The sequence below is a fragment of the Hylobates moloch genome, unplaced genomic scaffold (assembly GCF_009828535.3).
Source record: "Hylobates moloch isolate HMO894 unplaced genomic scaffold, HMol_V3 SCAFFOLD_2, whole genome shotgun sequence".
Classification (NCBI taxonomy): Eukaryota; Metazoa; Chordata; class Mammalia; order Primates; family Hylobatidae; genus Hylobates; species Hylobates moloch.
In genome coordinates, this window is record NW_026652277.1 from 174,946,951 (window position 1) to 174,959,491 (window position 12,541).

The window sequence follows — 12,541 nt, forward strand, 5'->3', positions numbered from 1 at the left end:
ACTGAGATAGCTGCCAAGGTGTTATATAATCAGTGCCAGTGTCTTCATTCATTCTACAACGAAGGCTGTCACTTCACACTTGGAAGGTTGCGCAGCGGCCAGGCAGAGGCGCTCCTCACTTCCCAGACGGGGCGGCCGGGCAGAGGGGCTCCTCACTTCCCAGATGGGGTGGCAGGCAGAGGTCAGCGCCACTTCTATGCGATTTCTGTCAGAAATGTTGGTCCCGTGTCTGGTCATAAGGAAACATGAAACAAACCCAAATTGAGGAACATCATATACGCTGCCATTGTCCCACATCCCAAGGTTCTGGTTTCCGGGAAAGAGGAGACGGACCTATTTTGAAGGGGACTAAAGAGACTCTGAGAAACAAACACAGCGTGTGATTCTAGATTGGATGCTTTTGCTGGGGAGGATGTTAATTGGGCCTGAATCTCTGCCTGCGTCTCTGATTAGATGGTGGATGTGTGTTGTGGGCTGCGCAAGGTCAGAGATAACCAGGTCTATGCACGTTTGTGTCATTTCACAATGTCACACTTTTACTGATGCTATTTTACTCATAAAGCCATATGCTACATGGAGTTCCCAAGCAGGCAGTTCTTAGTGCTTCCATTCACTCAGTTGTCAGAGCCACCGGCACACAGGCTCAAGCCACAAGCCAGTCAATACTGCAAACCGTACATCATAGTATACTTAATCAATACACAGATGTTATAGATTAAACATTCCACAATAAACGAAGTGACATTTAACATAAAGAGAAAGAGGATAGGAAAAAGGGTTAACAGGCCAGTCCAGGGAGAGTGATGTGGACAAAAAAATGTCCTGGCCTGGCCCGGGCGGTCATCAGCATCAGCATCTGCAAGAAAGAATCTTTGATGTGGGCAGAGCCTTTGGTGACAGATGCTGGGCGCTTATCATGAGTGACGGCAAGATGGTGTCTGTTGAAACAGCTGTTTCCAGCTAGTGAACCACTGTTCTCTTCATGTTCTTTATGGCCACAGAGTCCTCTGGTGAGGACTGATAGTGGAAGAGTGTGCCTGGGAATGTCCTTATCTGGTGCAGTCTTTATTGATGAGGCAAACTTCTGGTCCCTGTGACGAGGTGCCTTTTGAAGTATAAGATGGAATGTTTTTCTAAGATGGAGTTACTTACGTCAAGGGTGCTCTATGCAATTCGTCAGGACTGTTGTGCAGGTATCAATTCTTCTTGCCCCAGCAAATCAATGAATCCTTGCCATAATTGCTCTGTGGAGGGCAGGCCTATGCAAACCTACCCCCAAAGTCCAAGGAAGCCGAGAGGTCAAAGAAAGAGGCTGACAAATTTGGTTTCTCAGGAAGAGACATTTAATAGGGACTTACAAACAGAACCCATGGTCCTGGGCAGCCATGAAACAAGATGGTGGCCCCCTGGGCTATGACCCCCCAGGTCCAGGGCTTCTACAGCATAGGGAAGGAACGTGTAGGACAATTGAAGTAGAAACCCAGGGAAAGGCAGGAGTGCCATGTGAACCTGCCTAAAGGCAGGGCTTATTGTCAAAGTTGTGTTGACCTGAGGGCAGGATTTATGGCAAGCACAAGATCTTACCCAGGGAACAGTAAATAAAATAGAAATCTTAGAGGCCTTCCTGGAACAGGGGTTAATTAGAAGTCTACGTGGAAGATTAGCGTCCAAGCTGGAGCTGCTTCAGCCTCCCTAACTGTGCTCTTCGGATAGTAAAATGCAAACTGGCCACCAATAGCTTCTTTTATATTTTCTGCCTACCTTAAACATAGAGTTGTAAAACATAATAATGATAGGAAAAAATTTTTAAAGTCACTAAAAGAGAAACACAGAAAGGTAGGTTTGCCAGAAACTGTTTTGTTTTGAAGAGTTTTGAATATTTTCTGTAAGAAAAGGACAGAACTATGTGCATTGAAATATGTTTGGTGATTGAATTGTGCACCAATGGAATCAATATTTTATTTTTATCATCATTTGTCTCTTTAGCATCAGATATTTGGGGCCAGATTCCCTTTTCATTGATTTTTAATTATTAAGTTTTCATTTTATTTGACCATTTGTTCTTTGTGGAGCACCAACATACAGAAACAACATACAGAAAAATTGGCTCTGAGCTCTGAGTGGTCCCTGTCTGAATGTCTTCATGTGGCAGATGCTTAGAAATTTAATCCCAAGAAATAATAGAATTATATTTGGGAATGACAGTGACCATGTCCAGCTTAGAGTTTAAGTAAGGCTTCACCTTGGCACTCTTCCTCAGGAGAGGTGGAGGCAGGGATGGATGAAAGACTGAACCTTTTCATTCTAATAATTAAAACTTTGCTTTTGATTGATAAGAATGTCAATCCAAAGCATAATAGTAGATACCAGCAGGTAATATTTCTAAATAATCAGATCTAAATATGCATTAAAGGAAGTAATTACCATGATGATTGCAATGACTAAGGCTGATTGTTCATGTTCACACTGAATCTCCAGATTCCTCTCATGTGGCACATTCTCAAGTCTTTACAATGCCAGTGTCAGTGATGATGGACAGCTCTTATTTAAAAATAATTGAGTTCTACAGCACGGTTCCATTTGGCTATAGGAGGAAAGAATTGGACCCATTTTATTCCTTCAGAATAAATGAATGTTAGTACTATTACTGTTTTCTGCAGCAAACATGAAGAAAGTTTATTTCCGAGTGGCTCTTTTGCTCACTCTGCCAGCATCCCACCGGCATCTTTATAATGTGTATTTCAGTAAGCCAAAACAAAAGGCTTACCTGTAAAATATGTGTGTGTGTATTGAAAAAAATGTACATATTAGAACAATAAAAGCAGATGTTGATCCCAGGATGGAACAGGCAGTGTTTACAAGTTTCCTAAGTTCTGCCTTAGTTTGGGGTTTGCTGACAGCAGCCCCTGCATTTGAGTGTGGGTGTTACCTGGGAGGCATCAACAGGGTCCTGGAAAGTGATGGTGAGGGTGGGAAAGGAGGGTCCCTGATGAAAGGGGCATGGCCCAGCAACGCTCCCGGGGGGATACCTGGGCTTGACTTCCCATGGGGATTCTGGCCAAGCCAGGGTAGAACATGTACCATGAAGTTTCCCCACCCAAAGGGAGGGAGTGGGGGTATTTATACACCAAAGGCCCATCAGATATTAAGTGGGGGCTGCTCCTTTGTGAGGCATTCGTTCTCCAGCACTTCCAGGCCAGCAGGCCCTGGTTCCCCACTCAGTCCATCAGCATTCCATCCTGCTCTTTTTGTCCAATCCCCCTTCTACACAGCTGTCCATACTTTGTTGAACCTAAGCATAAACATGGGCAACTTCCCCAATATCCTTGGGTTTTCATTCTGAAGGCTCCTGTGTATACACATTAAATACATTTACCTTTTCTCCTGTTAATCAGTCGGCCTCATGCCAGAGATTTCTCAGTGAAGCTTTAGGGGCCATGAAGTTGAGACTGGTGACCTGATGAGAGAGTGAAGGCAGCATTTTGTCCTCATCCACATCACTGCATTTATCTCAGCATCATGTCCACATCTTCTGCCAACATTGACATCAAGGTCAGCATTGAGGGGGACAAGGAGTCACAAATGAGCAGTGTTTCCCCTAGAGGGTTGGAGGTGGGGGAGGAGAGGGTTCCAGGGTGGGGGCTGCAGCCATCTGTGCAGGGAGTGCAGTACCATGCTGTCTGGCCTTGGTGATATTAGGGTGGCCTTGGAGGAGGTGAGTGGGTGCTGCTATCCATGTATGCCAGGAAGAGGACCTGAGTGTGTTTACTTTTTGTCATAGTAAGTTGCTGAAACAACTGCCCCTCCTTCTCAGTCCTTTAGTCCATCCCTAAGGGAAGGAGTGAGGGCCCCTCACCATTTGCCAAACAGGAGCTGTGCTTGGACACTCAGGGCCGGTGCACCTGCACTCTGACTCCCAACAAGGAAGTGTGGGGTATCTCTATGTTTCTGTGGTTGCAGATGAGTTTCTGTTTCCCTTGCCCTCAACTACCCTCTCAGGAGGTCAAGCTTCTTTACTAGGTGGAGAGCCAAACTTTGATTCTCTGGTTCTCTGAGTCCTGTCTGTGTGAGTGCTGTGGGCTGAATGTGTTCCCCAAAATTCGTATGTTGAAGCCCTCTCCCCCAAGGCTTGATGGTATTAGAAAGTGGGAAGTGCAGGAGGTGATTAGCTCATGGGGGCAGAGCCTCATGAATGGGATTGGGGCCTTTATAAAGGAGGCTCAAGAGAGTCGGCTCATCCCTTCCACCATGTGCGGACACAGGGAGAAGGTGTTATCTATAAACCAGGAAGTGGCCCTCACCAGACACCCAATCTGCAGCACCTTGATCTCGGACTTCCAGGCCCCAGAACTGTGAAGGCTGAACTTCTGCTGTTCGTAAGCCACATGGTCAAAGGTACTTTGTTATAGCAGTCTGAACAGGCGAATGTCATAACAGCATACCCCAGATTGGGCAGCTTAAGCAACAGACATTTATTATCTCAGTTTTGGAGGCCAGGCCTCTGAGGTCCAGATGTCAGCAGGGCTGGTTCCTGCTAAGGCCACGGGGCAAGGATCTGTTCCAGGCCCCTCTCTTAGGCTTGCAGCTGCTGACTTCCCCAAATGTGTGTTTGTGTATCTGTATCCAAATTTTCTTTTCTTTCAAGGACACCAGTCATATTGGATATTAGGACTACACTCATGACCTCATTTTAACCTGATCATCTGCAAAGACCCTATTTCCAAGTAAGGACACATGCACAGATACTGGGGGTCAGGACCTTGACATCTTTTGGGCGGAGGACACATTCAGCCCATAATAATTCTGTTCTAATCATCTTCTAATCATCTTCCATTCACCTTTTCCATTGCACATGGCAGTGCCTCCAGGGATCTTCCCCACCAAAACATCTACTCATATTGCTTCTGGCTCCACTTTGTAGAGAAACCCAATTTTCTCCATGGCAGCCAAGGGCAAGTCCCTCAGCCTGCAGAGCGACCCTCCACGGGGCCTTTGCAGAGCAGCGTGGGCAGCCTCAGTGGGCACCTCAGTGGCAGCCTCAGCTCCAGACTTGTTGGAAGCACGATGGTGTTCCAGGTGGAAGGACTCTGCCTTGGGAACTACAGCCTTGGAGACCCCAGAGATTCAGGAATGGGACGCAGCAATTTTGAGGATGTTTTAGCAGATGTAATTTCATGAAGAATTACCCTCTTTTAGTTCCTGGAACCATTAATTCTAGCCGTGAATATTGACTTGGAGCATTTGTGTGTGATACAGACTGCATCATAACATTTCAACGTGCTGTGCCCCAGCTAATCCTATAAATAAGTCTTCCATAGTTGATTCCAGCATTCTTTAATGCCAATCGCTTGGACTTGATGAGGATGGGATAAGCCTGCTGGACATGGCTTTGCCCCTTTCACGGGGAGCTGGATTTCTTGGAAGTTACATTCAATGGGATATCATCACGGTCATCACGGCATTCAGGGACTCTGCTGAGATGAGCAGAGGCACAACAGGCAGGAAAAGCAAATCCAAACTCAGAATAAGGGTCTATTGTAGTGAGAGCAGAGATCTGCCCTTCCATGCTGGAAGAAGCCCGTGTAGTCGGCCTGACTCCAGGCAGCTGTCTGGTGTTTCCCACGTTGCAGTACCACAGCAGGGGCTCAGGTTTGGCAAGCTGAGCAAAGGTGGTGAGGGGAAGCCCAATCATAACTGAATCCCCTGCCTTGCCCGCTGGCATGGCTAGCAATAGGGGCCAGCTGGCACGGTTGGAGCAGAGCCTGCTGTTCCAGTGATTCTGTAGTGGGCCTCTCCTGGAGGGCATTGCATGGGATGATTTTTTTGTGTTGGACCCATTTGAAGAGCAGCAGTCCATCCACACACACCCTTCTCCAACCTCCCTGACACTCGTTCCCCATCCTGAGCATCTCTCTGGTGAAGCCACTGACCCTGAGCAGGTATGAACTGAGGTTCTCACGGGAGGCCCTGGCAGGCCAACCATCATGTGTGCTCATCTTCCCCGAGGTGATCTTTCTCTTCTATTGTACCTTAGAATGGTCTGAACTGGGCTATGTGTCCACTTCCAGCTTGGGCCAGCACAGTGCACTGTGAACTCTATGAGGCCAAGTTTTCTCACCCTCATCAATTTGCACAGAAAATGCCCATGGAGCCATGGGCTTGGGTTGAGATAGAGCTAAACATGCTGGAAATGTGAGCAAACTGTGTATGCAACCGATGCTTCCAGGCCTGCTCAGGTCCAGGCCTGAATATGCTACTTAATTGATGATGAAGTGGGGTTACACGTGCCCGACTTTAAGACCACATGGGTCATGTAATATCTTGGGCACGCTGTGCATGACCAGCAACTCAGGCTCACGCATGTTTGGTCTTCAGTGGACAGGCTATAAATACCAACAATAGCTTGACCCCTAGATCCAGGGACCTGCTCTATGGTTTCCCAATTGGGGCCTCCTTAGTCTCCTTTTGATGTTTCCCCCTAGTGCCCCATAGTCTCGTTCTAGGCATCCTGATCCACAGAAGCCACTTGGGGCTCACAGCACCTCTGGTCATCAGAGCCTGGGAGAAGGGTTATCTAGCCTGGGCCACTCTGGAAATTCTCATCTTGTCCTCAGACCCACAGAAAGCTGGCATCTTTTCAAGTCATCCAGTAAATGGTTTGAATAAGATAATCAAATATGTTGCTTAAAAATACAAAGAAGGGCTGGGTGCAGTGGCTCACACCTAAAATCCCAGAAGCATCACTTGAGCTCAGGAGTTCAAGACCAACCTGGACAACATGGTGAGACCCTGTCTCTAAAAAAAATAAAAATTTAAAAAAATCCAAAGAAGCCTTGAAAGAGTTCAGCCTTCTCCTTAATAGTAAGGAATTTCAATTCTAGATGCCTGGATCTGCAGGAACAACTCCAAGAACACAGGCCCCTTTGAGGCTAGAGGATTTATTTCCCACCCTCTGACCCACGTGTGTCTTTTCAAAACAACACAACTTTCTATTCCTGTTTTCTCAGCAATGAAAGCTTCCCTGTAGTGACCAGTGTGATGTCTGAGAGGCTGCCTCTTGACTAGCACTCTTCCATTCCATGGACACAGATGACTAAATTATCCCAGTTGGTAAAAAGTCCAGTGAACCAGTATAAGGAGAAGAGCTGAACACCTCCCTCCAACTTCACACTTACTGGGAGAGCTTCAGAAGCTCTCACTGGGATGTGGAGCATGGAAAGACACATTTCTAGAGAAATGAGGTCTCACGCATTAGTGTGGAGCTTGGAGCTTGGGGATATCTGATACCTGGTGTTTGCTGCTTGTGTGCTGCTATTCCCCAGTTTCTAGCATTGCTCTTGGCCCCTAAGCCACACTTCTCTTTCCACTTGCGGTACCTGATTATGAAATTCACTCCTGTAAAGCCCCTCTAGCGTATGTCTAAATCATGCAATAGACTTTTACTTAATGTGTGGGGATGGTGGAGGGCTGGCTATGTTGTAGCAAAGGCCAGGACAACCTGAAACTAAATATGAGAAATTTCTACCCTAAATTCCTGTTATTATATTATGCCAGTAATATCTCCCCAACTCCAGCCTAGATTGACCTGTGGGCCTACATTAGCAGATTCAAAAGCATCCATTAGCAGATAATCCTTATCAATAAGAACAGATAAGCCCACAATTACTTCCCTTATTTATTGTACCACCCAAGGATACCCAAGAAACTTGTTAGTTTTTGCTTACCATTTTCACTTTTCCACAAATATAGTACTCGGTAAAGAGGCAGAGACTGGCAGCACTGGTTATTATCTGGGCTCTGACTACACTGAGTGTGGGCTTTAGTCACTATAGTGACTGTGTGACTAAATATCAGAGTATTAGAATGGACTTGGTGTGTGACTAAAGTAAGTGGGGGTTAAAAGGAATGAAGTGCTGCATTCATAGATGAGAGTATTAGGTTGGTGCAAATGTAATTGCTGTTTTTGCCATTACTTTTAATAGCAAAAAACTCAATTATGTTCACACCAACCTAATAAAATTTCATAATTAATTTTCCTGAGAAGTGGCAGGGGAAAATTAACAAATATAATGGAAAATTTAAATAAATTATGGTGTTAAAAGCCACCATCAATTTTTAAAGGAAGCAAAGGTTTTGATGCACAGTGTTCTTACATTTGTAGTTGACATCAAGGACAATGACATCCCATCCTGACACAGTCCTTGGAACCAAGTTAGAGACAATGCCCTGGGTTGGATAAACCCCACGTCTGAAACCAGATGGGGAGCATCTCGCTGCCTTTTAACTAATCTGTCATTGGGCCACCACTAGAATGTTCTGGGGACCGAGTAATCCTTGGAGGGTTAGAAGGCAATGCAATATATGTATCGTCCCGCCCTCAGTCCCCAGCCCCTTCTCTGTCTTACTCAGTTGGCTAAACCACAGCCCTTGTTGAATTCACCTCTCCTCCTACTCAGCTACTGCACCTACATAACTGAATGTGTCTGAAAAGAGACGAGAACATCGTGGTGACTGCTTCATTTTAAGTTTATGGCTGCTGACTGGGCAGTTAGAGTTCTCTAGCCCCTTGCTTCTCTCTCTTCCTGGATGGCTGATTTATTCCTTTTCCTTTTTTCTTAAAACTAGGATGCCTCTTTTCCATCTTCCCCCTCAGTGGATGCCTTGGTTTCCTATTTCCCTAAGAAGATAGGAGCAATCAGAAGAGAGCCCCCATGGCCGCTCACCAACGCACCCACCTGTCTCCCGGCCTCTGTGACCCCGGGCTCCGCCTCCTCACCTGCCACGAGGGAGACCAGCCCCATCCCTGACACAGCCCCTTCTCCAGGGGCTGCACTGAGTGCCTGCCCCTTTGTCTACTCGACAGACACTTCTCCCTTCTCTTTCCTTCACAGTCAGCATTTTCCTCTTTATGGGGTCTTTCTTACCAATATGACCCAATCTTAAACAAAATATGTTTTGCTCCAGTGTCATCTCCAGCTGGGACCCATGTCTGTTTCTCTTCACACAGCCTCTCTGGAATAAATGTTTGCATTCTCTCCTGTGTTTATCCCTCTCCCAGCCAGGTATCCTCCCACACCACTCCACGCCATCGAGCGCGACCCCACGTGGCACGAGGAGCTCATCTGGTTGCCAGATGTGTGCCAGGCGGGGCGGGGCCCAGATGTGCCCACTTTGGGGGTTCTCCAAGTCCTCTAGGTCTGCCGGGTGGGGGCTCCGCAGCTTGATCTTACTCCGAGACCACAATGATCTCCAAGTTGCTACATACAGTGGTCAATTTTCAGTTTTGTGCTGCTTGTGGTCAGCAGCATTGACATAGCCGGACGTTCTCTCCATCTGGAGGCGCCTGCTCCTCTCAGCCGTCTGCTCTCGCTGCCTCGGTGACCTCATCCGTCTACAGGCTGGTGGCTCCTCAGTGCACACCTCCTGCCTGAGCTCCACCCTCAACTCCATTTCTCACTGAGAACACCAGATATCTGCACTGGAATCTTCTTTTTTATTCTTTATTTTGTTTATTTATTTATTTTTTGACACAGAGTCTCACTCTGTCACCCAGGCTGGAGTGTAGTGGCGCAATCTCAGCTCATTGCAGTCTCCACCTCCCAGGTTCAAGCAATTCTCCTGCCTCAGCCTCCTGAGTAGCTGGGACTATAGGCTCATGCCACCACCCTCGGCTAATTTTTTTATTTTTAGTAGAGCTGCGGTTTCACCATGTTGGCCAGGATGGTCTTGATCTCCTGACCTTGTGATCTGCCCGCCTCAGCCTCCCAAAGTGCTGGGATTACAGGCATGAGCCACCGTGCCTGGCCTAGTCTTTATTTTTAATCGACAGATAATAATTGTACATATTTTTGGTGTACATAGTGATGTTTCAATAGGTGTAATGTACAGTGATTAGAGGAGGGTAATTGGCATATCCGTCACCTCAAACATTTATCATTTCTTCGTGTTGGGAAAGTTCAATATCCTCCTTCTGGCCATTTGCAGTGATATGATATAAACTCTGGTCATCGTGCAGTGGCATGGAACATGAGGACTTATTCCTCCTGTCTAGCTGTGATCTTGTGTCCTTTCACAAAACCCTCCCTATCCTCTTCCCCCTCCCCTTCCCAGCCTCTAGCATCCTCTGTTCTACTTTTTGCTTCTATGAGATCCACTGTTTTTTAGCTTCCACACACGAGTGAGAACATGCGGTGTTTAACTTTCTCTCCCTGGCTTAACTTAGCGTAACGTCCTCCAGTTCCACCCATCCTGCAGAGCATGCCAGGAGTTCCTTCTGCTTCCTGGCTGGGTAGCATTCCACGGGTATAGACAGCACATTTTCCTTACCCATTCCTCTGCCGATGCACACGTCAGTTGGTTCCATGTCTTGGCTCTTATGAATATGCACCAGGATGTTCTAGTGGCTGCTTTAATGTCTCAATTTCCGGCCGGGCGCGGTGGCTCACGCTTGTAATCCCAGCACTTTGGGAGGCCGAGGCAGGCGAATCACGAGGTCGGGCGATCGAGACCACGGTGAAACCCCGTCTCTACTAAAAATACAAAAAAATTAGCCGGGCGTGGTGGCGGGCGCCTGTAGTCCCAGCTACTCAGAGAGGCTGAGGCAGGAGAATGGCGTGAACCCGGGAGGCGGAGCTTGCAGTGAGCTGAGATTGCGCCACTGCACTCCAGCCTGGGCGACAGAGTGAGACTCCGTCTCAAAAAAAATAAATAATGTCTCAATTTCCTAACCGGATTCCTGTGAACACTCCCTCCCACCCCAGACCCACCTCCTCCTCATATTCCCATCACATTGAATGAGCAGCTTTCAGTGCACAGGCCAGACACCTGGACCCATCCTCTGTGCCTGTCCTTTTGTCAAATCTCACATCCAGTCTGCCAGTAAATCCTGTTGACTTTGTTTCCAAAATATTCCCCTCATATCTTACCCGGGTGGTCTTCTTAATTCTGCGTGGAATCCCTTGAATCCATTTTCAACACTGCTGCCAAAGTGATCTTAGAATGGATGTCAGATAATGTCACTCCAAAGTCCTAGTAACATCCCGTCTCCCCTGGAGGAGGCAAAGTCACTGCGGTGGACTGTGAGGCCCTGCGACTGGCCCCTCACCTCTGACTGCAGCTCTCATCCCTCCCTGGCTCACCTCACCCTCACCGAGCTCCTTCATTGCTTTGAACATGTCAGGCAAATTCTGCATCGAGGACTTCACCCAAGGTGCTTTTCCTCCAGGTACACACGTGGCTCACTCCTTCCCCTCTTCTGGGGCTCTACTTAAATGCCACATTCTCAGTGAAACCTCCCCTGTTCACCCTCATTGAAATTGCAACTGCCTCAACAATCCCCACCCACTTCCCTGCTTGATTTTTCTTCATGATATTGGCCAACTTCCATATACTACGTATCTTTTCATTATTTATTTATTTTTTTGGTTGTTACGTGTGTTCCATGACTAGAATGGAAACCCCAGGAGGCCAAGACTTTTACTTGCTTTAGTCACTGCCGTATCCCTTGTGCCTGGAGCAGTGCCCAGCACGCAGTGGGCATCAGGAAGTGTTTACTGGAGGAATCGCTGAACTGCCGCGTGGTACAAAGAGGACGTGGAAGACCTAGGGCTTATTTTCTGAATTCACTACTCCTGGCTCATAACATCCTTGGGAAGTTACTCAACGCGTTCTGTGCTGGTTTCTTTCCATCTACAAAATGAAGGTCACAATGTCAATTTTCCCGAAATTGTTTGTCAGGATTAAATGAAATAATAAACATGAAAAGTACTTTCTAAATTGTATTACACATGCATTAATTAACATTTAACAATGCTATTTATAATCATTTGAAAAAGGAAGGAGAAGGGTGGATGAACTAGAGTTGTAGACTCTCACTTCTGTCCCTGCAGAAGTCGTTGGCGTTTCCTATCAAGCAACAATTTTGGACTTTCCTTAGGGGATTTGTAGCTTGTTTATTATAGACCTAGGTGGAGAAGGTAACCTAGATTTCCCCTCAAATTACGAGGTTGTTCTTAAACTGAGGGCTGACAGTTGCCTTGGGAGTATGGAAACTCAGGGGTTTCTGCGTCCTCAAATTGGCCAAGTCGTGACATGTGGCCACAGATTGTAGAAAATGGCTAACAAAACAACAGGAGTATTTTGAGGGTGGAATTTCTCCTTTACGCTTGGGGTATGCCTTCTTTTGTGGCTGCCACTGACCTGCAGTGGGATATTGGTGAGATATTGATTCTCTATTCACTGTGTCTTTACTCATAAAGCATATGTCATATGGTATTTTCAGGTTTTTTTATTCTCTTAAGAAACCTGTAGAGACTTTCAGAGAACTTTACAATCATTTGAATTAATTTGTAATTTCCAAGAAGAATCAAGAAATATTCCACAGATCAATAATTCTGAAACAAAGAAAAATTTACATCTGAAATTGAAATTACCAAGTGACCTAGTTACATCAACCCATCTTCCTTCCTCCACCTTATTTGTCTCCTTTCTGTGATCTGAAGTGTGTGCTGAGGAATAAAACTTGTGGTAAGGAGTGCAGCCC

At 46.5% G+C, this 12,541-nt stretch overlaps 1 protein-coding gene across 5 annotated transcripts in view; it reads left to right on the top strand.

The window, feature by feature from the left end:
* CEP43 (centrosomal protein 43) overlaps positions 1-12,541 on the top strand; it is a 144,594-nt gene that overhangs the window by 102,984 nt on the left and 29,069 nt on the right. For 3 of the 5 annotated variants that reach the window (XM_058435681.1, XM_058435679.1, XM_058435678.1), the window contains one exon: positions 8,626-9,035. The exons of 1 other annotated variant lie outside the window; for it this stretch is intronic. In XM_058435681.1, the coding sequence (XP_058291664.1) occupies positions 8,626-8,943 (318 nt within the window). In that variant the 3' untranslated portion in view covers positions 8,944-9,035. Of the gene's footprint in view, positions 1-8,625; positions 9,036-12,541 lie in introns of those variants that run through there. One more of the 5 variants, XR_009212542.1, reaches the window with a different exon arrangement.